Source organism: Bos grunniens, chromosome 29, assembly GCF_055505025.1.
Source record: "Bos grunniens cultivar Pamir isolate PY7600 chromosome 29, Bosgru_T2T1.0, whole genome shotgun sequence".
Classification (NCBI taxonomy): Eukaryota; Metazoa; Chordata; class Mammalia; order Artiodactyla; family Bovidae; genus Bos; species Bos grunniens.
Genome location: NC_141193.1, coordinates 46140481 through 46168317, shown reverse-complemented (window position 1 = coordinate 46168317; position 27837 = coordinate 46140481). Strand labels below are relative to the sequence as shown.

The 27837-nt window shown below is 41.5% G+C and overlaps 1 protein-coding gene across 6 annotated transcripts; it reads left to right on the top strand.

The window, feature by feature from the left end:
• The first annotated feature begins 9763 nt into the window (after positions 1–9763).
• On the top strand, positions 9764–17704 carry LOC147342598 (tripartite motif-containing protein 43-like). 6 transcript variants are annotated; one of them, XM_086383179.1, is made up of 7 exons: positions 9764–9935; positions 11228–11642; positions 12581–12676; positions 13902–14132; positions 14877–14899; positions 15410–15507; positions 16994–17704. In XM_086383179.1, exons 2-7 carry the CDS (start codon positions 11232–11234, stop codon positions 17491–17493), a joined length of 1359 nt encoding a protein of 452 aa, XP_086239305.1. In that variant the 5' UTR covers positions 9764–9935; positions 11228–11231; the 3' UTR covers positions 17494–17704. The 6 variants fall into 6 exon arrangements, with proteins under 6 accessions (XP_086239305.1, XP_086239306.1, XP_086239308.1 ...); XM_086383180.1 differs by having other exon boundaries at positions 11198–11642; XM_086383182.1 differs by lacking the exon at positions 11228–11642.
• Positions 17705–27837: the final 10133 nt, after the last annotated feature.

The following is a 27837-nucleotide window of genomic DNA, read 5'->3' as shown; positions in this document are numbered from 1 at the left end:
CTGCCATGAAGGGATAGGACCAGATGCCATGATCTTAGTTTCCCAAATGTTGAGTTATAAGCCAACTTTTTCACTTTCCTCTTTCACTTTCATCAAGAGGCTCTTTAGTTCTTCTTCACTTTCCCCCATAAGTGTGGTGTCATCTGGGTATCTGAGGTTATTGATATTTCTCCCAGCAATCTTGATTCCAGCTTGTGCTTCATCCAGTCCAGCATTTCTCATTATGTTCTCTGCATATAAGTTAAATAAGCAGGATGACAATATACAGCCTTGACATACTACTTTCCCAATTTGGAACCAGTCTGTTGTTCCATGTCTAGTTCTAACTGTTGCTTCTTGACCTGCATACAGATTTCTCAGGAGGCAGGTCAGGTGGTCTGGTATTCCCATCTTTTGAAGAATTGTCTACAGTTTGTTGTGATCCCCACAGTCAAAGACTTTAGCATTGTCAATAAAGAAAAAGTAGATGTTTTTCTGGAACTTTCTTGCTTTTTCAATGATCCAGCACATGTAGGCACTTTGATCGCCCCTCACATACTCACAAGTACTCGTCATGGCCTTCTCTCCTTTGGGCTCTGCTGTGACTGGCTCCAGGTCCTCCAGCTGACTCAGGGGAATGTGCACACGATGCTCCAGGTCTGACCAGGTGTGCTGAGTGTGCATGGACTCAGGATTGGGTCCTCAGGGGTGGTCTGGGAGGGGTGGTGTGGAGAGAAGGCCTTCCCTCTTGACCCCTGGGCCCTGTTTGTGGAGAAACCTCAGCGGCCACCTTCACCAGGAGCTCGAGTTGGCCCTCACTGGCAGTGTGGCACCCTGGCCTCTCACTCGGGGAGATGGACAGGGTATCCCCATCCATCGGCTCCTTGCTTCTCTAAGGTGGGACTCTGCAACGACAGTGACCAGCAGCCAGCCTGGAGGTATCAGAGCCTCGTGTAGTCATTATCTTATCCCCGCCTCTTCTGACCACTTGACCTTCTGTGCCCAGAGCAGGCCCACACCTGAGTCTGCATAGGCATCCACCAGGTAGGAAGACATCTGTCTAAAGGGCTTGGGATAAACCTTGGAAGGAAGAGTGCTGTCCTGATTTTCCACATCTCATCCCACCAGCTCCGACATGGGTGTGCATGTAATTGGCCCGCCAGAATTCTGACACCCCATCAGTCTGCTCTTGCTGGAGGCTGATCCACTCAACATAAATCCTGCATTTCCACACATACAGGGAGGGGACCTAGGGCTACCTGGCTGGGATCAGATGGGTGACCTGTCCTGAGCTGGCCTGCCCTGCACCTCCTGGGTTTACTTTTGGGTCCCTCTGGGGAAATGGCCAAAGGCTCCAGGGTGAGATCTGACCCAGCGTCTGGAAGGTCAGATAGCACTCTCACTGGGAACTTTCCCAAGGCCAGGGCCTTGGGGTATCAGGACACAACCCAACAAATCCCTTCCTCCTCTCCCACCCAGTGAGCTGTGTAGGGGGCTTCTCTAGAAGAGGGAGCCTGGTTACCCAGATTCCAAGTTTGGGGGCTCTCTTGCCCAGAAGTGAGGTCACGTTCTGGGATCTGCTTGTCCTGGCTTCCCCCTTACTCAAAGCTCCCCCAGGGCATCTGTGAGCTGCTGACCGCTCTGTCCTCCCCATGCCACGTCCATCACAGTGACTCCAACACAGCCTACCCCACAGTCCCTGGGAAGCCTGGGTGTGGCCAGGGACCCAGCCTTGAGGAAGCAGCTGGGTTCAGACCTGGCTCCTCCTCCTCCTCCTCATATGACAGGAGACAAGCCATGTGCATCTCAGCATCTCCCCAGAACCCTACCTGCACAGTGGGCATCACTTTGGCATCTGCTTCCTAGGGAAGCCATCAGGTGTATACACCTTTAAACACCTAGAGTGCCTGTAAAACCCATGGCTTGGTATCACATGGAACTCATGAACACATTTAGCAAAGGAAGGATGACATAAAAGGCTGACTTGGCACAGAATGCAGCTGAAACAGTTCTGGGTCCCCTCTGGGGTCTGGGGACAGTCACTCCCTTTTCTGCTTGTTTCCTAGATTCCCACCCCCCACCCCTCTGCCACGGGAGAGTTGAAATTCAGTAAAATTCAGACATCTTCCCCTCTTGCATACAAACAACAACAAAAGAGATGCTATGAATAGATCAGATGAATAGATCATATATCTAACTTTTTAATAAATGACAACATAGCTACACTATTTCATATTTCCAGTAGCAGAATATGAGTATTTAAGTTCCTTCATGTTTTTGACAATACTTAGTAGGTACAGTTTTTAAAGTTTCAAAAGCGGCATATTATTTTGATTTAATTTGCATTTCCCTAATGATTAATGATGTTGAATATCATTCATTATAAATATTCACCACCTATGTATCTTCTGTGGTGAATCATCTGTTTGAATCTCATACTCATAATTTATTGGATTGTTTTATTATTCAAATTCCCACCAGCAATGAAAGTTTCTGTTACTCCACATGCTTGCCAGTGTTTGAGATGTTTCCTACTCCTTCACATTTTATACGACAGTCAGCACTTCTTAATAAACTCCCCTGGGGCCTCGCCCAGGAAGAAGAGAGAGGGATGTGCAGACGCACAAGTGGGTTTAGGTGCCTGCAGAGCTACGTAAGTGAGCCAGAGTTGAGGTTGCAGTCACAAAAGTCCTAAGAATCCCTGATGGCTTCATGGTCCTGCGTCTTTTATTTTCCCACCAAATTTTGCCAGGGCACCTGCATATGGTGCCCACAGATCCAACTTCTTTCTGAAACTTGCACCACCTCCATCCTTCAAGAGTATCCTAAGAGATACAGTCAGGACTCCTTGACGCTGCCAGGGAGTTGTGGACAAGATTCCTGAGTTCCTTAAGAGCAGCCTGTTTACCCCCAGGAATATGGCTGTTCTCCCATCACAGCTCACGTCCTCCTAACTCCCTACTTGGCCTCAACAGCTCCTGGCCAGACAGAACCTCAGGTCTTTCCCAGAGAATCCTGGGATCTGGCATGTTGTGTAGACCTTAAGCATCCCTCGAAGAGCTGCTGGAGGCAGGGTGTCTGGAACAACTACATGCCTGGTAAACTGCCCCACCCCTGCACCCCTCTTCCCCTCTCTCCACATTCTCGACCTGTGACCCTGGTCACAGGCAAGCACTGCAGAGTCCTTGTCCGCATGAGCCTTGATGAGCCTTGAACACCAGAGGAGCTACGGCTGTAACAGTGGGCTCCTGGGCTCTGCCTCCTTCCTCGGCTGAAGGAGGTGGCAGTGAGTGCCCTGGCCTGGAGATCCCCAGTCTGAACACCTGTGGACTGGAGAAGGAGACATTGCTCCAGGGATGGAGGGCTCCTAGGCTCTTCTCAGCCTGAAGAGAAGTAGAACCACACCCTCCACAGAGCCGCTGTGCTTCCAAGACACACAAGGAAGTCTTAGCTCTGGGAACAAGGGGCCCCTCCAGGCCAAGTAGGCCTCTGGTCATCTTCACCAACCCCGGTTTCTTCTGTAGGTCTTGGTGGTGGTTCAGTGGATTTTGTTGAAAATGACATAGTCTTCTTGGGATCATTCATCACCCATGCAGTCTTTATCACACTTTCATAAGCACAAAAAGAAGTGGGTAGAAAGAATGAAAGTTGCTCATTCATGTCCAACTCTTTGCAACCCCATGGACTATATAGCCCATGGAATTCTCCGGGCCAGAATACTGGAGTGGGCAGCCTTTCCATTCTCCAGGGGATCTTCTCAGCCCAGGGATCGAACCCAGGTCTCCCATATTGCATGTGGATTCTTTACCAGAGCAGCCACCAGGGAAGCCCAGGAATGATGGACTGGGTAGCCAATCCCTTCTCCAGGGATCTTCCCAACCCAGGAATTGAACTGGGATCTCCTGCACTTCAGGCAGGTTCTTTACCAGCTGAGCTACAGGGAAGCCCCCAGAAAGAATGTAGTGTTCCCTTTAATCCTGGAGCTGGGATGGACTAGGGAAGCAGCCTCTGCTCCATGAAAGGTTTAAGCCCAGACTCGTCCCTCATGACTTTCGGGTGTCGGGATTTCTCCATTCACATGGGCCCTGTCCCAGTGACCAAAGTTCTCCACCAAGCAAGCCCTGAAGGAACAGGGGAGGACTCACCCTCCATACCACGCCACTCACACCCAATACAGAGACCCAGCTGCCCCTCACCCTCAAGGTCTTGTCACTGGTTCTAATGAATTCTCAGGATCAAATCTTATGGCCTTTGGTTTCCTCCCTCCATCCTTTGAAGCTGGCTGGCTTAACTGAGTCATTTTCCAAGTCCAAAAATTAGTAGATAACTGGAAATACCTTGTGGTCCCAGACATATCTGGTCCTTTGTATCACATATTCACCAGAAAAGTATCAAAGCCTAGTAGAGCTGGCTGTGTGGTCTACAATTAGGAATAAGAAAGCCTGGGCCCTCAGGGGAGGTTTTACACATGTATATATATGTGTGTGTATATATGTATATGTATATATACATGTATACATATATATATATACACACACACACACACATATATATATATATATATATATATATATATATATATTTGTATTTTTTTTTTTTTTCTGTAATGATTTCTTAGAAAAGTTTGCTATTGTCAAGCCAGGACAAAATGACTTATAGATGGTTCCTTAGAGGGAGTGACCTCAGGGACTAGAGATGATGTGTGAAAGAGAGGAATATGAAACTCTGCAGAACTGACCTTCAGGAACAGCTGGAGGTGGCCCCGCAGGTGGTAGAGAAGGATCTGGGGAGACAGGGCTGTGGGGCTGCAGGTTTCTGGGGCTGAGGAGCAGAGAGGGCCTCTCAGAGCCACGTTCTCCTGAGATGGGAGAACAAGGCACAGTCCGCATGGAGGTCTGGCCCAAGGGCTCTGCTAGGGACTGTCTCTCTAGAGCCACTTCATGAACAGTCTTACCAGTTCTATTATATCTGAAAAGTTACTTTCTTCTCTCTGAATGCTTCCTAAATATTAAGTGAGAAATGTGCTCCTTTAATGGTATTTACATGCAGTTAGTCTTCCTGGACTTTTATAAGGGTGAACATGGGTCAAGATAGCTTTCTTCACTTCATCAGTCTACAGTTCTCTGTTATGTTCATAAGGTGTTCAATAATGTGATCTCTTCACTTGTGCCATCTCCTGCTTCTCTTTCCATTTCTTTCCCTGAGACATTCTTTTTCTCTGCTCCCACTGCCTCAGTCTTTCTCCCTATAAATTTTATTCCCAGTACTTTTTTCTCAGTACAGAGCTTGGCCCTGGAAGAGAGTTTTAGTTGATTATGTCTGAGACTTGCAGGAACCAGATGGTACCAGTCACTTCACATGTTGTTGTGGACTCCTGGCATGTTTCAGTCTCCACTCAGCCTACTCAGGTACATCAGTTTTTCTTAAAGTGACCTGCCAACGTTTCAACATATTTCTATTGATAACTTTTGGGCTTCTAAAATTGATCAGATATCTTGTTTCTTCCTTTTGCTTCATCTAAACAGATTCTGATGGGGCTTCCAAGGTGGCTCAGTGGTTAAGGAATCTGCCTGCCAATGCAAGGAGATGCAGGAGATGTCGGTTTGATCCCTTGGTTGGGAAGATCCCCTGGAGGAGAAAATGGCAACCTACTTCAGTATTCCTGCCTGGAGAATCCCATGGACAGAGGAGCCAGGAAAGATACAGTCCATAGAATCATAGAGTTAGACATGACTGAGTGACTGAGCACAGGCACACAAACAGATTCTGCTACCCCCATGGAACTTAGATATCCCTGATTAATCTCCACTAGCTCATATTTTGGGACTTCCAATCAGTTTTGTTGTAGAAAGTGTTCAGGAGTTTTGATTTCTTCTTTTTTTTTCAGTCTGTTTATTTGGCCATGCTGGGTCTTTGTTGCTGCAGTATTTTCTCTAGTTGCAGCGAGAGGGGCTCTTCTCTAGTTGCTGTGTGAGGGCTTCTCATTGTGGTGGCTTTTCTTGTTGCTGACCATGGCTGAAGGGCGTGTGGGCTTCAGCAGTTGTGGTTCCCAGGCGATACAGCACAGGCTCAGTGGCTGTAGCTCAGGGTCTTAGCTGCTCTTGGACACATGAGACCCTCCCAGATCCGGATCGATTGCGTGTCTCCTGCACTGGTGGGCAGATTCTTTACTATGGAGGTACCAGGGAAGCCCAGGAGTTTGATTTTGGATCTTAGTTTTTCTTCTGTTTTATTTAGAATTTTGGAAATAGTCTTAAGATACATTGTACTACTTACATATTTCCAGAATTCCAAAGTATAATTTTGAGAAATGCATTATACAAATAAACAAAAAATGACTCCTATCTGAATTGTCCTGTTTCTGTAGTTTCCATAAGCTGTATATAAGAGAGAACGAGCACAGAGGAGTTGTTCCTGAGACAGAGTCCTTCAAGGCACATTCTCTGCTTTACTCTGAATATTTGAGCAGACTCTGCTCTCTCTGGACGTCACTTCTGCCACTCTTTTCCCTGAGGCTGTGTGGTGTCACTTCAGTCGTGTCTGACTCTGTGTGACCCCATGGACTGTAGCCCGTTAGGCTCCTCTGTCCATGGGATTCTCCAGGTAAGAACACTGGAGTGGGTTGCCATGCCCTCCTCCAGGGGATCTTCAACCTGCGTCTCTTATGTCTCGTACCTTGACAGGCTGGTTCTTCACCACTAGGGCCACCTGGAAAGCCCCAAACCTTTTCTACTTTATCCCTATTTATTCAAGGACAAACTTGGGGATAATTTTCTGTCTGAAGAGTTTTACATTTCAAAAAGTGTCCTGCACTTCTATCAATTTCCGTTGCACCACAGAACTGAACGGAACTAAAGGCATGAGACTGGAGTGCACATGAATGGGATCAGTTCAGTTCAGTTCAGTTCAGTCGCTTAGTCATGTTCGACTCTTTGCGAGCCCATGAATCGCAGCACGCCAGGCCTCCCTGTCCATCACCAATTCCCGGAGTTCACTGAGACTCAGGTCCATCGAGTCAGCAATGCCATCCAGCCATCTCATCCTCTGTCATCCCCTTCTCCTCCTGCCCCCAATCCCTCCCAGCATCAGAGTCTTTTCCAATGAGTCAACTCTTTGCATGAGGTGGCCAAAGTATTGGAGCTTCGGCTTTAGCATCATTCCTTCCAAAGAAATCCCAGGGTTGATCTCCTTCAGAATGGACTGGTTGGATCTCCTTGCAGTCCAAGGGACTCTCAAGAGTCTTCTCCAACACCACAATTCAAAAGCATCAATTCTTTGGCGCTCAGCCTTCTTCACAATCCAACTCTCACATCCATACATGACCACAGGAAAAACCATAGCCTTGACTAGATGGATCTTTGTTGGCAAAGTAATGTCTCTGCTTTTGAATATGCTATCTAGGTTGGTCATAACTTTCCTTCCAAGGAGTAAGCGTCTTTTAATTTCATGGCTGAGTAAGTGTCTTTTAATTTCATGGCTGCAGTCACCATCTGCAGTGATTTTGGAGCCCAAAAAAAATAAAGTCTGACACTGTTTCCACTGTTTCCCCATCTATTTCCCATGAAGTAATGGGACCAGATGTCATGATCTTTTTTTTCTGAATGTTGAGTTTTAAGCCAACTTTTTCACTCTCCTCTTTCACCTTCATCAAGAGGCTTTTTAGTTCCTCTTCACTTTCTGCCATAAGGGTGGTGTTATCAGCATATCTGAGGTTATTGATATTTCTCCCGGCAATCTTGATTCCAGCTTGTGTTTCTTCCAGTCCAGTGTTTCTCATGATGTACTCTGCATATAAGTTAAATAAGCAGAGTGACAATATACAGCCTTGATGTACTCCTTTTCCTATTTGGAACCAGTCCATTGTTCTATGTCCAGTTCTAACTGTTGCTTCTTGACCTGCATACACATTTCTCAGGAGGCAGGTAAAGTGGTCTGGTTTTCTCATCTCTTTAAGAATTTTCCACATTTTTTTTGTGATTCACACAGTCAAACGTTTTAGCATAGTCAATGAAGCAGAACTAATATTATTCTTTAAAAATAATAGATTTTATTAATTTTCTCAAACAACTGATTCCACATTAAAACCAAACTAAAACACTGCAAGACAATTCACAATACTGATTGATGTAAAATTAAATATAGAAATTCCTTGACATCTCTCAAGCTCACAGAGAGTAAGCTTAGAAGCCAAAAGTGTAGTAACATGATCATTTTATTGAGTTTCAGAATGTATATCTAGAACATTTACTTTGTGGGTGGTCTTGCATAATAAACTTACAATGAAGCAAATAGATTTACTTTTGTATTTAATAAGTTTTGTGGCACAGAACCTCACAATGGCTCTGTGACATGCCGGGTGGGCAGGGCTAGACAACAAAGGGGGAAGTGAGAGTAGCAGCCGTATTGCAGCATGCACACACCTTCTGTGATTATTCACTCAGGTACTGCACCAAGGTAAGGCTATCATGAGGGAAGTTTGCATGCAAGAATCTTACCCTGAGTTTAAACTAGAGAGCTTACACTAATTCATCTTCTCACTGTTGCTTGAAGGGCAGACTTTTAATAAACACACACTTACAGGCCCAGTGTCATCCTCTACAGCAAGCTCTGGGCTAGTCCCATCTTCAAGCTCTTCCTCTGAGGTGATCTAGTGCACCAGTGTCTCCATAAGAGGAAACATTATAGTTGGATCGAGTGATCTCATTTGTGTCATTATTTTGTAAAATACAGAAACATAGAGAAATAAAATCACTGTCATGCCAGCATTCCTAAAAAGACTTCATGACTATGACAAATCATACTATTGTAGTAATTATCGTATATTGGCATATTTCACTTAGGAAAGGAAAGTGCTAAGGAAATTGGTTAAGACTTGGAATATAAATCCCTTGGGGTTGTTGTTAACAAGAACCTGCCCCAGCAAAGAATGGTTGTGCTTTGCAACTTACTGTCATTTTGAAAAAGCTTGTTTATAAGCACTTAGGAGCATCAGCCACTTGAAATGTACACAAACGGCACATATGTCTTAAAAGACTTAAAGACAGGGTCAAGATTCCCACTCCTTTCAAACACTCTGCATTCTCAAACTGATTGTTCAGTGGAAAATATGTCAGGGAAGAAAGGTAAGGATATGTGTGATTTCTTCAAAATATTTTTTGGCTTAATTTTTCCAAAGTGGTCACTGTTGTTTCTGTTTTGTTTGAGAGTAACCTATTCATGAAATTGACCCAAAGCGGTGTCTGAGCTGGGGCCTTTCTCTACTGTCTCCCATGAGCTGGGTGGGGAGCACCAGGCAGAGAATTTCCTGGCCTGTTGTTGCTGGGGGCCACTGAGGGGCTTGATCTCTGTGAGGATATGGGGCAGATAAATTTCCTTCTAGACTGGTGACTACAGGAGTTCTTACATTGAAGTGCTTTTTTACAATTTAAAATTCAATGAATCAATACAATAAAGCTCTTCTTCCATGACAGAACATATTTAATAAAACCTTAGACAATAAATTTCCATGTTTTTCAAGACATTTGCTAAACTCTATAGAGATGAAAGAATTTTTCCAACTTGTTTAGTAAATTAAAAATAAAAATTAATGCCATTCAGAGAATCACAGGTTGGGTTTGTGGTACAATCAGTGACTCTTGAGGAGAGGATATTGGCAGATATGTTTATGAAGATAAGCCAATTTGTTAAAGCAGTCTTGCCTTGTTTTAGGAAATCTAATCATCCATATTAACCCCATTGGAAGACTGGTGAAACGTAATCACTTGAACAAATGGGTGGGGTTCAGAGACACAATATAAGGAGACTCCAGGAGGCAAAGTCAGTCTTCTCCAGAACTGAGAGGGAGTGTTTGGAGTTCACCTGCATCTTGAGACTTCTGAAAGTCACACTTGGAACTCTTGACCCCTGAGCCAACTTCATATTATTCTCCAGGGTAGACTGTTTCTACAACTCCTTAGGTGAGTACACAATTCACCACAGAGCAGCTTCTGGGACTCTTCTGAGGGAAAACAAACTAAATTTCCTAATTTTAATTTATCGGTAAAATGAGATTTTTTTCAGTGTAACAGCCCTGTTTACCAACTTAGTGAAATAATCCTGTTCCGGTTTTGTTAGCTTGTCTTGACATGCACTGTGGAATGATTAGGGGGATTCATTTTACTTCTGTGATTGTGTTTCTTTCTTAGTTGTCCCCATGCATTTTAAGGACTCAGAAAGTGGCTGACTGATATGTTTTGTGTTTGATGTAGCTTCTAAAAATATTTCTTAAGACTATTCAATTCAATATGTACTACCTATCATCACTTACCCGAAAAGTGAAATGTGTCTGTATATACCAGAGACAATACTCTATGCTAGAGCTAGATAATGCACACAGTGTGCTGCTGAAAATATTGCTAAAGTGAGGTAACTATCATCCCTCCCAAAATAAACATTTTTAACTGAAATCTTAAAGAAGCTAGGGAATGATTGAGCAGTCAGAAAAGTGACACTACTGAGCATAGAGAGATGAGAAACTTAAGACGCTTCTATGCTTAACAAGCACAGGCAAAAGGACCTAATTTTTTTACAATGTAAAATTTAAATCACATGCATTTTTTTGATGATGGCTATTTCTATAACATGTAAAATGCATCGGGTGAGTATGGATAGAAAGAAAAATTCAACCACTTAGTATATTCATGTAAATAAACTCTGGTTGGAATAAGTTACAATTTGCCAACATTTAATTTCCTCTTTATTGACTCTGAATGTACTCAAAGTGCTTTACAAAGAAAAAAATATTTTTGGAAAAAAATGCAGATTGAGATAAAAAAAAGGACATCTAGAGAAAATGCATGATAATTATATGAAATAATACAAATACAAGCTTAATCAACTGTCTCACACCAAATCAGTGACTGGCATAGAGAATACTGTTTGCAGAAATTAGGACGCACCACGTAGAGCTGTCAATTAGGTCAAGCTCCTGAAGTCATGCTATCTAGAGGAAAACAAGACCTCATCAAAACCGAGCTTCTCCAGTAGGTAGAGGGGAAAGAGTTCAGAAGATAGTGTTGGTTAGGCCACTGAGAAAATTGTCTGCAGCTCTTGAAAGTTGTGTTTCTGTTTTCCATTTGTATCCAATGAAAAATCCAGATTCTTCTGCTCCTAAAGCAGTGTATTATTTAGTCACAACCCAAGTCTAATTTTGTTTGTTCCTTTTTTGGCTTGGGGAAAGAGGAATAAACTCCTGATGTTCTTCCCTCAGGAAAATGGACTCAGAAATCCCAGAAGCCTTCCAGAAGGAGCTCACCTGCCTTGTCTGCCTGAATTTCCTTCTAGACCCAGTCACCATAGGCTGTGGGCACAGCTTCTGTAGGTCCTGTCTTTGTCTTTTCTGGGAACAAGCCAAAGTCCCTGCCAGTTGTCCAGTGTGCAGACAACGATCAGAACAGACAAGCTTCAAAACCAGTTTTCTTCTGAAGAATCTGGTGTCCACTGTCAGGAAAGCCAATCTCAGGCAATTCCTGAAGTGTGAGGAACACCTGTGTGGGACCCACAAGCAGAAAAAGACGATCTTCTGTGAAGCCAACAAGAGCTTGCTCTGTTTGGTCTGCTCTCAAGGTCAGGAGCACAAGACTCACAGACATTGTCTCGCTGAAGAGGCTGCTGAGGAATCCTGGGTGAGTGATGCCTCTGAGAGCACTTAGGAAGCTTGAGGATGGTACATCTAAGAGACTAAAATGATGATGCTTAAACCCTCTCTTTACTGAGTTGGTAAAGAATCCACCTGCAATGCAGGAGACACCAGTTTGATTTTGGGCTGGGAAGGTCCCATGGAGAAGTGACAGGCTACCCACTCCAGTATTCTTGGGCTTTCCTTGTGGCTCAGCTGGTAAAGAATCCACCTGCAATGCTGGAGACCTGGATTTGATCCCTGGGTTGGGAAGATCCCTTGGAGAAGGGAAAGGCTACCCACTTCAGTATTCTGGCCTAGAGAATTCCATGGACTATACAGTCCATGGAGTCACAAAGTGTTGGACACGACTGAGTAACTTTCACTTTTACTGAGTGCCACGTACAGATCTAGTTAACAATAATAAAGCAGTGAAGAATATAGAGCAGTATACCTGCTTTATGGAACTTGTATCCAATGGCTGGCTGATGAAGCTAACTGAAATTATTTGGGTGATATATTATTATGCTACTGACACTGTTGGGCCTTAATTTTAAGAAAGAAACTGTAAAATCTACAAGTGCAAAAATACTTTTAATTGAATACAGGTTTTCTAATCCTGGACAAGAAGGAAGATGCACTACATTGGGTTTTACAGAAGATAAACATAACTATATCCAAATTTTGATATAAGTGGCCACAGCAGCTGAAAATTAGTCATACCTTAGGCAGATAATTACCTAATGGTGTGTGGATTTTTAGTGTAGAATTTCATACAACAGATCATGAGTGAGGAAAAATAGGGACACCTGATGACCTGTCGTGGTCTGTTAGTGTCTCCCTCAAGGACCTTTATCTAATAATCATCAGTACACCCCAATCTTTGGGCTCTGAAACTCTAATGTATTTGCTTTTCTTGTACTAAAATTCATAATTCTTTTACAGGAAAAGTTGGCAAAGCAAATGACATCTTTATGGGAAAAGATTCAAGAAACTGAAAGAAATCTCAAGAAAAGTAGCAGAGGAACTGACCCTTGGATGGTAAGTAGAAGAACATATTTCTCTGAGAAAACAGATTGAGGCAGACAGTGAGAAACTTACCATTAATAAAGTGAGCTGAATTCAGAGAGTGAGTTGAACACCATCAGAAAAAACCTTCTAAGCACCATTCAACCAACATTTTCATGCCTCTCAAGCTCTTTAGGATCCAGTGGATCAATAACTAAAACAAAAGACCCATCAGAAGAAAGTTCTAAGGTGGAGGTTTATGGTGTGATGTGGATGATTACATAGACGTGATTTAGGATCTCAAGGAAAATTTCTCAAATTTAAGATCAATTCCAGTTTTGAAGTTCAAGTAAATGTTTAAAAATTCATGGGTTATTTCAGGCACAGATTTCTGTCAGTCATACCTTCCAGAAAGTAAAAGGCATGTCATTGGGAACCACAAAGTACTTCAATCTGATTAGTACATGAGCCCAGGTGATACAAAGCAAACACAAACAGCACTTTAAGGAGTGTGCCCATCACGGTGAAGAGTGACTGCTCTCTAGCTAGACAGTGATATTGGTTCAAGTTGGAGAAAATGTAACATGTTAAACAACTCAAGGGGAAAGGAACAAGGAGAAAGAGTTGGAGCATGAGAGAGTGAATCATTCAATACCAGGAGAAATATGAAATGGAATGAAGAGAAATGATCTTCCAAACAATATGGGAAGAAGCTTGTGAACTTATGGGGAGGAAGAAAACTGATTCATAGAGAAAAGAACACTAGAAAGAAATGATTGAGGCTGGAAAACTGTTCAAGGACAGGCAATAATTTTTAGAAAGATGTTTCCTGAGATTACCAACACTGAAAGTATTATGTAGCATGGCACTAAGAGAGAAAGCCAGGAGATACTAGGTGAAACACAAGCTTACATATTAGCATTGAAATGAGGATATTGCATATGACAGATGAATCACCCATAAATTTCAATTGCTTACATGGGCTCTTTCGCATTTAACAGGAGGCATATGAAAGAAATGATTCATGAAAAGATTTTCTCCAAGTGTTTCAGGAACTCTTGAATTAGATGAAAGTTGTTTGAAGAAAGGGTAGGTTTGGTTTCTGATCAATTAAAAAGAATGAAAACAAGGTGAAGGAAAGAAGAATGAACTTGGCTTCTGAGATGAGGGAGAGCATTCATTTAGGATGGATACAGCTTCTTGGGAGAGAACATGAATCATAGCAAACTAAATGATGTTGAAATTCATCTCTCAACAGTTTTATGTGTATCGACATGGAGACATGATTAGGAGAACTTATCAGATGGCACCCCCATTTCTCCCAGAGGAAGAAGATTACTATGTAGAGAGCATTGTAAAAGAAGGCCAAAACATATACAATCAACTCAGAAGAAGGCAAGAGGAAATAATCAGAAAGAAGAGAGAGCTCCGAGAAATACACAAGGAGCTCATTCAAATGTGCTCTAAACCAGATGTGGAGCTGCTCCAGGTAAGAACTGAGGATGTGTTTGAAAATACATTACCTGACATTCACACCTTTGACTTCCCTAACATGGTATATTTCTTCATCCCCTGTGACTAAGGTGGGATTCTCTCCTACTTGGAAATATTATAGATAAAGTGCAACTCATGCAAATTATGCCTGAGCAAGCTTTATAGCATTCTGATCCTAGATATTCCCCAGGAAATATTCCCTTTTCAAAATCTCCTTTTGTAACTTGCTTCTATTAAAACCAGAAAGGAACAGCTTATGTACTGATTCCATTTTTTGGTCTTCAAATGTGCAATGGGAGACATTTGGACAAAGCTCATATGTGTATATACAAACACACATATACATGTATGTGTGTATATATATGTGTGTGTGTGTGTATGTATATTTCCACTTCCTGTTGAGATACACCAGGTTTCATTAGACATTAGTTTGGAGTTTATTACACTTTGGGTAAAAGCCCCAGGAAAGATCAATATGCAGAGAGCAGAGGGTGGATCATCAGTACTCTTGTCCTTTCTCTGTTTCACCTTTCGTTTCATTAACTCCTCAAGAAATACATTCTATCCATACAAAATATGTTGTCCCAGAGGGTTTTTTTTTTTTCCCAGAAAGAAAAGGAAAACAGATTTCTCAGACTGTTTCTGGTGGTGGTGATTAAAACTCTACTGAAGTTTTGCAAACCCAAATCCTGGTTGCCTGTATATAAGGTCTAACTTGTCTTTTTTTTTTTCTTGACAGGAATTGGAAGACAAACTGAAACGGTAAGCTTTTCGATACTGAAGAGGGCACCTGGGGGCTCTGAAAGAGATACAGCAGCACTTAACAAAGTGATGATGTAACTTACCTAGATAATGCTAGATTGCTTGTGTACATGTGTCTGCACCTGTTTTGCTGAGTATGATTTCTTGCTCAAAAGGAAGTTAGCCTTTTTGCTACTGTGGCAGAGGGAGGTATTATCCAGCTCAGTGCAAAAATTTCTTAAAGGTCAGTAATTTCTGATTTAGATTTCTAAATCACCAGCACCTAGAGGTGCAAAGACTAGTTTTCCCCAAGTTTGAGGTTAGAGAGGCAATTACCTCTGAGAAATGGGCTGGAATCAGGGCAAGAAGAAGAGTGAGAATAAATTTCCAAAAACAGCTCAATTCTATCCCATGAGGGTAGAAAAGGGATTTAGATGAAGAATGTTGAGCTGGAGAATGCTGTCTTATTGTAAAGGCTGTGTTTAAGAAGCCCTGGGCAGCAGAAGGATGAACCACATCTTTCTCTTACAGGAGTGAGTCAGCACAGCTGCACGTGCCTCAGCCTCTGCTCCCAGAACTCCCTGCGCGCCCCATGTCTGGGCTGATGGACTGGCTCAACCACTTCCGAGGTGAGTGTCACCCCATTGGGATGTCTGCCCTGCAGGGTCCTTCAGTGATGGTGTCCACAGAGTCTTTTCCTGCTTAGCTTTCACCTTGTGCAGGGGAACAGCCCGCAGATAGACAGGTGAAGACATATACGGTCACAGAGTCACTAAAATCCTTACAGAATACATGCAGGCTGGTGCAGATACTGATTTGATTCAGGCCTCATCAAATATTTTTAAATTTCATAAAATTTTGTATAATGAAAAAAGTAACATGCTCCCAAAATGGCTTCTTGAGCCCTAGAAATATCATGACATACAATGTCAGCTGTTCACTGACTTCTAGAAAACTGGTAATTAAAACAGGATATTAAATTTCAGAGTTTAAGTGCGGTTAGAGTTTTAAAATATTTTTTGAGAATACATTTTCTTCTCTTTTTTATTTATATTATTTTAGAAATATTTCTCTCTTTATTTAGTTTTAACCACACGGGGTCTTTGTTGCTTTGCACGGGTTTCTCTTGCTGTGGGGAGCCAGGTTACTCTTCACTACAATGGTTGCCTTCTCATTGCAGTGGCTTCTCTTGCTGCAGAGCACAAGAGACTCTTGATGAGTGAGCTTCAGTAATTGTAGCATGTGGGCTCAGTAGTGGTGGATCCTGGGCTCAAGAGCACGGGCTCAGTAGTCATAATCCACAGGTTCAGTTGCTCCACAACATGTGGACTCTTCCCAGATTAGGAATGTCCCCTAAATTTGCAGGAAGCATCTTCTCCACTGTGCCACCAGGGAAGTCCTAAAAACATTTTGGCTTAAAAAGTTCTTAGGAATTGAAGGCATAAAGTGATTTTTCCATTCACATAATTTTTCAAAATATATAAGCCTCAAAAATCAAATGCAGAAATCACAAGTAAGCAAATGGTTGGATGATGAAGCCACAATGAGCACCATGATAAACTTCACCCTGGAGGGTGACTTAGCAGGAAGTGGAAGACTAGGCTTCAGTTTGGAACCACAGATCAAAGACAGAAAAGCCCTACAAATAAACTACTTTGAAGAAGCCATCCTTAGGTTGTACTTCTTCAGTGTCCATTTGCTAACTTAACTGAATGGTAGAGTGATCACCAATTGTCCATTCTACAATTCAGCTTTTTTCCTTGCACAGTGGTGGTGAAGGTGGGGATAAGATATGCTGTCATGGTCTTGGAGGTGATCGATGCCCAGGAGTCCAATCCTTTAGATGTAATAAATATACAATACACCCAGCCAGAAGTCACCTTGACCTCCCTCTAACTTATAACCTCTGAACTTGTAGGTAGTTTTTTCCATTTTAATTAGTTCTTTCTTCAGCAGATATGTTAGCAATATTTAAACCCAATACTTTCCAATCAGAACTGCCCTTCCAATCTTACAATATATTTCCAGTGAGACTCCAGGTGGACCACCTTCTCTGGTAGATAATTTGAATTTTAACATTGATTTTGACTGGCATTTTCCCTCATCTCTCCACAGTCAACTTTTCACTCAGTAATGAAGTAAGCAGTCAGCACATCAGGTTGTTCGATGATGCAAGACGTCTGACGTATGAACATGACAGCCTCCATGCATCTTTGGATGATGGAACATTGAAGTATTTTGCCTCATGGGGAGACCAGAGCTTCACCTCCGGCAAACAGTACTGGGAGATGCTTGTGGACAGCTCTTGGGACTGGGCTGTAGGCTTCTGTAAGGATTCCTGGATAAGGAAGGACAATGGCATACTGGACGCATCCAACAATGACAACTTTCTCCTTGTGTGTGTGAAGCAGGATGACCATTACCAACTCTGGACCACAGCCCCCACCACGCCTCTGTACATAGAGAGACCTCTGGGCAGGGTTGGGGTGTTCCTTGATTGTGACAGTGGGAGTATTAGTTTTGTGGATGTTGCCAAGCGCACCCTCCTTTGGAGGTACGATGATGGCGTGTGCACTTTCCCTGTCAGGCCCTTCTTCTGCACTGGCCACAGGTGAGGATCTGAGTCACGGCCCAGACGGGGTGCTCAGGACTCCTTCTCTGAGGGAGCCCTTGTCCACTGCAGCATATCAAGGAGACTTCCTGATCTTTAGGCTCTTTCTACTGTAATGCAGCTTCTTTTATTGTTATTTGATGTGAAGATAGTGTCAAATGCACACTTCACTTGGTTGTCCTCCATATTGCTGACAGTAAATTCTTCTCTTGTTACCATGTGTCCAGAATATATGCTGTGGGTTTTCACTTCCTTTATGAGCTTCCTAAATTCACCACAATATGATCATGTGCTTCCCACTTCCTGGAACTCAATACAGGAACCCAGAACCTGCGCAGCATAGGCAGACCTGGTCACCCACCAGGCCTACGTCAGCCTGCAAACTTCTCCTGCTTCCTCGTAATCTACTGCCCTATATACATCTATTCAACCTCAAGATGAAATCCGATTTGCAGGGAAATCGCCATTGCCCTGGAAACCGGGGAAAGCATTTCTTTTAGAGAACTCAGAATTTGCATGTCTTTTTCTATTACAATAGTATAAGGGAAAAGACAGACAGAAACAATCTCCGAAAGGATGGACGCTATGGCTTCCCTTTGGCATATCTGAAATACCACCATCATTATCACCATACTTGAGGGCCATTATTAAATAAGGGCTACTTGAAGACACCTAGTGTGATTTACAACCATGGATATGATAACCCAGAAAGTTAAGTCAATGAGGGTGGGATAAGCAGGACAAAGTGACAATACATATTCTCGTTGGGATAAAGCTGGATGGTGTGGAATTTCTTTGCACTACATAGCATGGCTCACAATTAAATACATTTGAATTATTTCTGAGAATTTTCCGTTTAATATTTCCTGAACAAGGTTTTAACCACCTGAGTAATTGAAATCAAGAAAAGCAAATCTGCAGATGAGTGGTTTACTATATATTAAAAAAATAATAATCTAGAGAAAGGGGTTAGAGAATTGTTTGGACTTTGAATAATTTCCAAGTTTTCCTGTTGGTCATCCTGGAACACAGGATTAACATCTGGGTCATCAAAAAAGAAAGAAAAAACATAGCAAGTTATGAACCTTGTATACCATGGGGCCTTGCATAAATATGAATTTCCACTCTAACAAAGGTTGAGAGAATCTGTTTGAATTTGTCATGTTGTCAATAAAGCATTATATGTGGGTTATTTCTGGAAAACAACAGGATTTTTGAAAGTAACCAATTAATGCAATTGCCTTATATTAATGTGTGAGAGGAAAAATCAGACTGATAGTTGAAAGAAAGGATGCCATGAACATACTAGTGCACATCATGAACTGAAATGAAAGTGAAAGTTGCTCAGTCGTGTCCAACTCTTTGCAACCCCATGGAATACAGTCCACGGTATTCTCCGGCAAGAATACTGGATTGGGTCACCTTTCCCTTCTCCAGGGGATCTTCCCAACCCAGGGATTGAAACCAGGTCTCCTGCATTGCAGCAGACTCTTTACCAGCTGAGCCACAAGGGAAGCCCAAGAATAGTGTAATGGGTAGCCTATCCCTTCCCTAGGGGATCTTCCCAACCCAGGAATCGAAACAGGGTCTTCTGTATTGCAAGTGGATTCTTTACCAACTGAGCTAAAAAAAACTAAAACAAAATAAGTTAATAGATGCTTAAGAATAATTTAAACTTATGTTAATTTAAACATAAATTTAAATCATATTAGTAGCTGCAAATTCTGTCTTAAAGCTTTGGAGTGTCTTTAAAGGTCACCATCTGGACCATAATACATCATCACTATTAATGTTTTTTTAAGAAAACTGGCAAAACACAGTAAGAGATAAACTGTTGATATAAAAAGTCAAGTATGGTCATTATTTCTGATGTAACAAATGTTCACCTGAAACACACTAATAAACAATAAAGTAAAGAAAAAAAGAGTGTACAAAAAATAAAATAACTAAATAAATCACTAAGATTTCTTCTGGAAACAAGATTAATATTCGAACTCAATTTTTTCATATATAAAAGATACAACTACTTATGAAAGATACAATTGTTTATGAAAACAAAAAAAAGGAGAAAAGCCAGGAACCTAGAAGGGGAGAAAAGAACAAATAATGAGAGGGCCTTAATCTTAAACAGATTTCCAATATCATTCATACATCAGTGGGATATGTATTAGTGACAAAGAGTCAGGATTTCTGCTAAGAATAAATGCAGAAGCTGGCTGGAAAACAAGTGGAGTACCTCATTCAAAGGAAACATGAATTTTTTTCTAGTTTTACTTTTCTAAGTCAGAAAGAAACACTTTATTGGCAGATCAGAGCTTAAATATACATATGGAAATATTTCTGCCCCAATCTATTCACTTCCAGCAGGAGAGTGGCCTACTTTTATATTAAGGAAGTAAGGAAGTGAGATACCAAGATTTTGGAAACTTTCTTGTTTCCATCTAGCCCATCTCTCATTAAAATTTCCCCACTGTAGTTCCAGTACAGGGGTCCATGAGGAGAAATCCATAGAAAAGGAATGGCTCATAGAACAATGATGAGAACATTGCAGTTGGTAATTATGATTGGGGCTTTACTTTGTAAAATGTTTCCTTTATAAACTCTTTGGTAATTAAATTTGTTGCAATGAGAAAAATCATAAAACTACATGAATAAAAATAAAATAAGCATACAAGCAAATTTTATGAACAAAATCATGCAAGTTGATGATTGTTGAAGGTAGATGACAGTCTGGAGGGCAACTAGCAAGCAGCGGAAACCGCACCTCACATGCAATCAGGAGTAAAGAGCAGAAAATTACTGATGATACATTTCTTCTAAGAAAGTGCATTTATATTTTCTTCCTAAATGTAAATTTTCCAAACTGGTATCTCCAAATAACCCAGGCAAGGCCTTTAATTAGGTCTAAGAGTGGTCCCCTTCTTCCTTGAACCAAGAAGAAGCAGTGGAAGTAAGTTTTATTCCTAAGAACTTGCAGCAATAAAAAATCACCATTTTCCGTGAAAATTTTGGGTACATCTATATTAATATACTGAGAGTTGTGTTGTCAGTCAATGTACCATAAATAACATTTATACTACTACTACTACTAAGTCACTTCAGTCGTGTCCGACTCTATGCGACCCCATAGATGACAGCCCACCAGGCTCCCCTGTCCCTGGGATTCTCCAGGCAAGAACACTGGAGTGGGTTACCATTTCCTTCTCCAATGCTTGAAGGTGAAAAAGTGAAACTGAAGTCGCTCAGTCGTGTCCGACTCTTAGCGACCCCATGGACTGCAGCCTTCCAGGCTCCTCCATCCACGGGATTTTCCAGGCAAGAGTACTGGAGTGGGGTGCCATTGCCTTCTCCAATAACATTTATAAAGTTAAGCTAATAGGTATCATAAGTGTATCAGGTTTGTATCAGTTAGGGTTCAATTATAGAAGGAGAGAGAAAGAAAGACAGAGCTCATGTTCACAGGGAATTTGCTCCTGTGATGGTTACGGAAAAGTGTGAGGACAGGAGGGCACTTCCTCAGGGAGGGTAAACACAAGCAGGCTGGAATCTGAGTTATTCAGGGCAGAGCTGTTGCCTGCAGGAGACTGAGGCATTGGGAGTAATGCTGATCCACTTACTGTCTGAAATTTTATTCCATGAATTACTATACATCTTTTAAAGACCTCCTGTTGATTAAATCAGTGCATCTGCATAATCTCCTTAGATTAGAGTCTATATCATGGATTTACACCCTCCAAACCTCTTCACAGCATCACCTAGATTAGTGTCTGCTTGAATAATTGCAGGAGATGTGAGTGTTTTACAAAGTGGCTGGTGGATTACCTTAAATCCTAATATTACAGCCTAGTCAGGTTGAAACAACAGAAACCCATTACAAGACCATATGCCATTAAGCATAATTAATTATAAATCTCACGCAAATTTTATCAATTTAAGTTTTGTACATAGAACTGCCCACCTACAGAATGACCTAAATATACACTACATTTCTCAATAAATGCAACAGTTTAGAAAACACTAATGATTGCAGTGATAATAATATGGTAATGCTAATAATATTGAAATTTTGGTACCTTAAATCATGTTATGTGATCTTGGCTGACATCTGTGCCTTTTAATCTTTAATGTTTGTTGCAGTCCTTTAATGGACCAGAACCTGGTGGTCCGGAGTTGACAATAAGAAAGTAAAGGAGAGAAAGAGGCTGATATTCCTTGGTTTACGCAGAAAGCCAATAAAGCCCCTTGCACAGGGGCTTGCTCTGTTCATGGAGGCCGCAGAGCGCCTTCTTGAGAGGGTCTTAGAAGCCAGGGCAGAAAAGTGAACTCAGAGTGCCTCTGCGCTCCAAAGAAATAGCCTGAGAGAGAGAGAGAGAAAGAAAGAGAAAGAAAGACACGGGGACCAGAGCTCTGATGGTGCAAAGGTGTTTTAATCAACATGGTGTGGGCATATATACTGTAGTTATTTTCAGCAAAGATAAAGATTAAAATTCTAGACTGACAAAACATAGGCAATCCATATTAGAGAGAGAGAGTTGTAAATAATCACTTTTATCATATGGTTCATAAAAAGGATCAGATGAGATCAGTCGCTCAGTCGTGTCCAACTCTGTGCAACCCCATGAATCGCAGCATGCCAGGCCTCCCTGTCCATCACCAACTCCAGGAGTTCGCTGAGACTCATGTCCATCAAGTCAGTGATGCCATCCAGCCATCTCATCCTCTGTCGTCCCCTTCTCCTCTTGCCCCCAATCCCTCACAGCATCAGAGTCTTTTCCAATGAGTCAACTCTTTGCATGAGGTGGCCAAAGTACTGGAGTTTCAGCTTTAGCATCATTCCTTCCAAAGAAATCCCAGGGCTGATCTCCTTCAGAATGGACTGGTTGGATCTCCTTGCAGTCCAAGGGACTCTCAAGATTCTTCTCCAACACCACAGTTCAAAAGCATCAATTCTTCAGTGCTCAGCCTTCTTCACAGTCCAACTCTCACATCCATACATGACCACATGAAAAACTATAGCCTTGACTAGATGAACCTTTGTTGGCAAAGTAATGTCTCTGCTTTTGAATATGCTATCTAGGTTGGTCATAACTTTCCTTCCAAGGAGTAAGCATCTTTTAATTTCAGGGCTGCAGTCACCATCTGCAGTGATTTTGGAGCCCAGAAAAATAAAATCTGACACTGATTCCACTGTTTCTCCATCTATTTCCCATGAAGTGATGGGACTGGATGCCATGATCTTCGTTTTCTGAATGTTGAGCTTTAAGCCAACTTTTTCACTCTCCTCTTTCACTTTCATCAAGAGGCTTTTTAGTTCCTCTTCACTTTCTGCCATAAGGGTGGTGTCATCTGCATATCTGAGGTTATTGATATTTCTCCTGGCAATTTTGATTCCAGCTTGTGTTTCTTCCAGTCCAGCGTTTCTCATATTAAAGACAAATGACACAAATAAATTTTGTGTAAAATACTGAAAAGTGTAAAGAAAAGTGTAAAGTACTAAAGTACTGAAAAAATTAAATTTTATGTGTTCTTCAGGTAAGCTGTCAAGATTTTGACATTGCCAGATTTCAGAGTTCATGATATATCTATATCTATATATTTACTTTTTCTACATGATTTAAGGAGTTTCCATGCGTTATTGATAAATAATAGCTGTTGTTCTTCATAGAAGCACCTGTTTGAACTCCCTTTTGTATTCATGTCCTATTTTCTTGGAGGAAAGAAAATGAAAAGACTCCTTGTATAGAGACCCTCTGCCTCTCAGGGCATGGAAATCCCACATGCTAGTCTGATTTTTGCTCTTTCTGCAGTGGATAATGTTCTGACTCAGACAATGACCACTCACAATATAAGACTTTCTGAGATGACTGCCATTGCCTGTCTAGACAGCCCAGGGTGGAGAGACTCTTGTGGTGTGGGGAGCTCACGCCTTCCACTTCCCAGAGGCAGTACTGAAAGGCGGATGTGACCCACTCCTCCGACTGGACTGTGAGAGTCTGTACAAACTGCTTGACAAGTGATAGTGCTATCATTATTGATTCTGAAGAAGCATTTCTTCTTTTTCTTATGAAGGTGAACAATCATTAATTTCTGCCCCCCCAGCTTCCTACCCATAGTTCAGTATGTGAAAAGGCCTCTGCATAGGATTGGATTGTTTCTGGATTCTGACAATGGAGCTGTGAGCTTCTGGTGTTTCCAGAGGATCCCTCGTATATAGCTTCCTTCTTTCCTCTTTCTCCTCCCATCTGGAGTTTTCTGTTGCTTAGGTCTCCATGAAATGCCAAGTTCTGTGACAGTTTATTTGGTGACTTTATATGTGAGGAAAATACAGCCCTGAAACATCACGTGAGGCTACAGGATGATACCTGTCTGTCTCTGATCTCACTGTGATTTAATGGAACAGTATGATTGTGTGTTTATAAAGTAGCATAACCAGGTTGAAAGTATAACTTTGTTAATTATCTAATAGTAAAAATGCTTGTGGAGCATTTCTCAAATATAATCAGTGGATATTTGGTTTACATATAATAGTTTTCTTAGAATAAAAGTAGCATGCCATAAGTTTCATGTACACTATAAGAAATGTGTCTTCTTTGCATAGTTGAATCATATTTGAGTAGACGAATAATGTGGTATATATTGCAGCCTCATAAACTAAAGAAATAACTCAGTTTTTCTTGAAGAGTGACCTCGTTGTGTGGATTCAAGTAGTTGACAGACATTGTGAAACCCTTTCTCTTTGTCCAACATTTAGACTTTCTCTAAACCCTAGTCATTCACCATATTATAGCTCATCAACAGATTATCCAGGAAGTTTTTCCTGACTGTACAGCTCAGCTTCAGTTCAGTCAGTTCAGTCGCTCAGTCGTGTCCGACCCCCTTTGAGACCCCATGAATCGCAGCACGTCAGGCCTCCCTGTCCATCACCAACTCCTGGAGTTCACTCACAGCTCAGCTTAGTTTCTATTAAAACATACTCTCTGGTGAGATACCATCTTATCATAATATTCAACAGAATTTCTTTAAATACCTAGGTGCATTTTACTAGGGGACTGCAGATTCTGAGAAAGTAAGCACAGTCTTTGCCTTATTTACTTCTCTGTTCCCACTGTCCAGTTCAGCACTTAGAATGTGGCACACAATAAATAAAGGTGAATTAATAAGCAAATACATGAGTGAAAGAGTTAAAACTCTGAAATATTATTCTATGGTTATTGAAGTTTTCCAAAATCTACCGAACATATTACAAATAAAATAATAATGAATAATGTCAACGAGATAGGAAACTGATTTTCAAAGTCACAACCAAAAAAATTTCATTAGCTTGAGATATGAAATATCTATAGTGTAATATTATTATATGGGGCTTCCCAGGTGGCACAGAAGTAAAAAATCTGCCTGCCAATGCAAGAAACACAAAAGTTGCGAGTTCAATCCTTGATCAGTAAGATCCCCTGGAGAAGGAAACAGCAGTTAATTTTCCTCAGGTTGTAGGTAACAGAGGCAAGTGCCTCTGAGAGTCATGACAGTGGAAGCAGACAGGCAAAAAGAAAAATGAGAAAGATTTTCTAAGAATGATACAAATTCACCTGATGTTTCTGCCTGATTAGTATAAAATGAGAAAAAGTTCTGATGAACTTTTTCAGGTTAATGTGTATTAGTAAACATTGATGAAGCCTTTGGCACCAAAAGAGGAACTCTTGCGGGAATCCTCACTGCAGTAATGAGTCAGTCTTGCTGTCCATGTGCGGGCCTGTGACCCCAGAGCCTATTTCAGGAGCCATCACTGGGCGATGGTCAGGCTCAGCCACTTGCTGTGAACTTGCAGCAATACACAGGTCACAACTTTCCTGTGCCGTGAAAAGCAATCAGAGAAACGTAGCTGTGATTTCCCTACCCTTTATAATCTCACAATTTTTACAATATTTCCCAGTTTCTTCTGTAGATTTGCTGATTGTGCTTGAGACTGATATTTTTCCAATCAGAACTCCCAGAATGTCATAGCCTGTTATTTTTTTCCAGAAAGAATCTAGGTGGAGGCTCTTCTATGAGAGACAACTTCATTGTTAAAAAGGATTTTACTGGACTCCCCTGTGGTTTCCAAGGTGTAAAGTTCCTAACAGTACAGGACAGCGCCCTCTCCTGGTCTCCTGCCTCTCCTGGTCTCCTGCTCTCCTCCACTATGTCATCTAAAAGTGAAGGTCACTCAGTCCTGTGCAACTCTTTGCCACCCATGGACTATACAGTCCTTGGAATTCTCCAGGCAAGAATACTGGCATGGGTAGCCATTCCCTTCTCCAGGGGAATCTTTCAAACCAGGGGATCAAACCCAAGTCTCCCACGTTGCAGGAAAATTCTTTACCAGCTGAACCACAAGGGAAGACCAAGAATACTGGAGTGGGTAGCCTATCCCTTCTCCACCGGATCTTCCTGAATTAGGAATTGAACTGGGATCTCCGGCATTGCAGCTGGATTCTTTACCAACTGAGCTATCAGGGAAGCCCATATGTCATGTAGGTTTTTGGTGTTTTTTTTTTTTTTTTTTTCTCCTGATGACTCAGTGGGTAAAGAATTCACATAAAATGTAAGTCAGGGGACACATAAGACACGGGTTTGATCCCTGGGTCAGGAAGATCCCCTGGAGGAGGAAATGACAACCTACTCCAGTATTCTTGACTGAAAAATTCAACGGACAGAGAACCTTGTGGGCTACAGTCCAAAGGGTCCCAAAGAGTCAGACGTGGCTAAGGACACGTGCACTGTGCACACCAAACACGTATTTTGGAAACTTTCTCAAATTTCCTAAACCCTTCCATGGCAATAAGTTTTTAACTCCAGTATATCTGATTAATTCAAACTTCTCTTACTCTAAAGAATTGTGGTCAACATGGGACGCTATTAAGTGAAATGAAACTTGGAAATTAAGACAAAAATCGCTTAAATCTCCCATTAAAGAGCTGTAACTTCCTAGACAACCTGCTCATGTTGGTGGTAGGAATGGAACAGACCGGAAACTGAATGAGAGCGTGGAATTGTGGGAGGAGGAGAGGGAAGGGAGCAGCATGGTTTCAAATCTCACTAGTCTCCTCTGATACAAGCTCCTCTCATGTGTGCACACACACACACATATATACACAACACACAAGTGTGCATATATATATATACACAAAAAATATGTATATATATATGTGTGTGTGTGTGTGTTTCATATATATGTCTTTACATATTTCATTCATGGTGAAGTCACACCATGGTTTACACTTGTTATCCATGAAGTTGTTGTTTGGAAATAATTGAACTCCCCAAATATGAATTTCATACCTTCATTTCATGAACAGTATAATAGTCCTAATTTCATTGACCCATCCAGGCTCATCACCCACTAGATTTACTTGTCTGTCTGAGTTTGCCTGTATTTGCTCTGTGACACTTCTTCAGAAGGCAAAGTCCTTCAGATTCCATTTTTCAACACGGGACACTCAGCATCCCCAAAATACCACTGACTGCACTGAGATAGCCCTCTAGTCTCTGACAGGTATTCTCAACCTCACTGAACTAAAATTCTTTCACGTTTTATTTTTTTCATTCAGTTCTGCATTAAAATTTTCCCTCAGAATATTTTTATTTGCTTATTTTTTGTTTTGTTCTTCTGTTTAGCTTACACACTATTGCTTTTCTCTCTATGTCTGTGACTCCACACACAATAGCTGTCGTTGGTTTTCTCTAAGACTCCTGATCCTATTACTTGCATATGACCACATACCTTCTCATTCTATTATTCAATATGTATGCACAGTGGAAATATTGATGTTAGGTTGTGGAGTTAAACATTATGTCATTGTTTTGTACAATATTGACTAGAAAATAATAGACAATTTGTGAAAGAAATATTATATTGTCTGTTAAGTTTGGGCAACTATCTCTTCAGGTTTTCTTTATTATACTGTGTTTCCATTCTAGTCCTCAAAACATTTTTCTATTTATTCAATGATGGGCCATGATACTTCACTCAGGGAAGGTTACTAGATGAGAAAGTTATTCAATTTTCTTGGACTATCCTTGATTTTCAAGGTTATGTTAGTTTCTCTTGTACAGTCTGGTGAATCAATTCTATACATACATGTATCCACTCTTTTTTATAAAGGATTTTTTCCCATACAGGTCATTACAGAGTATAGAAGAGAATTTCCCGTGCTACACAGTAGATCCTTATTTCTGACAGTTTCATGCATAGTAATGGGTGTATGATCATCCAGATCCCCACTTTATACCTCCCATCCTCCACCCTGTTTCTTAGCGCCTGGAAACCTAAGTTTCTTTTCTCCATCTGTGTCTTTCTTTTGTAAATAAC

Excerpts from the sequence above, each read along its gene's own strand:
- LOC147342598 (XM_086383179.1), top strand. The coding sequence starts at position 11,232 with ATGGACTCAGAAATCCCAGAAGCCTTCCAGAAGGAGCTCACCTGCCTT. Across the intron at positions 11,643-12,580 it reads AGGCTGCTGAGGAATCCTGG|GAAAAGTTGGCAAAGCAAAT; the intron begins GTGAGTGATGCC and ends ATTCTTTTACAG. Across the intron at positions 14,133-14,876 it reads CAGATGTGGAGCTGCTCCAG|GAATTGGAAGACAAACTGAA; the intron begins GTAAGAACTGAG and ends TTTTCTTGACAG.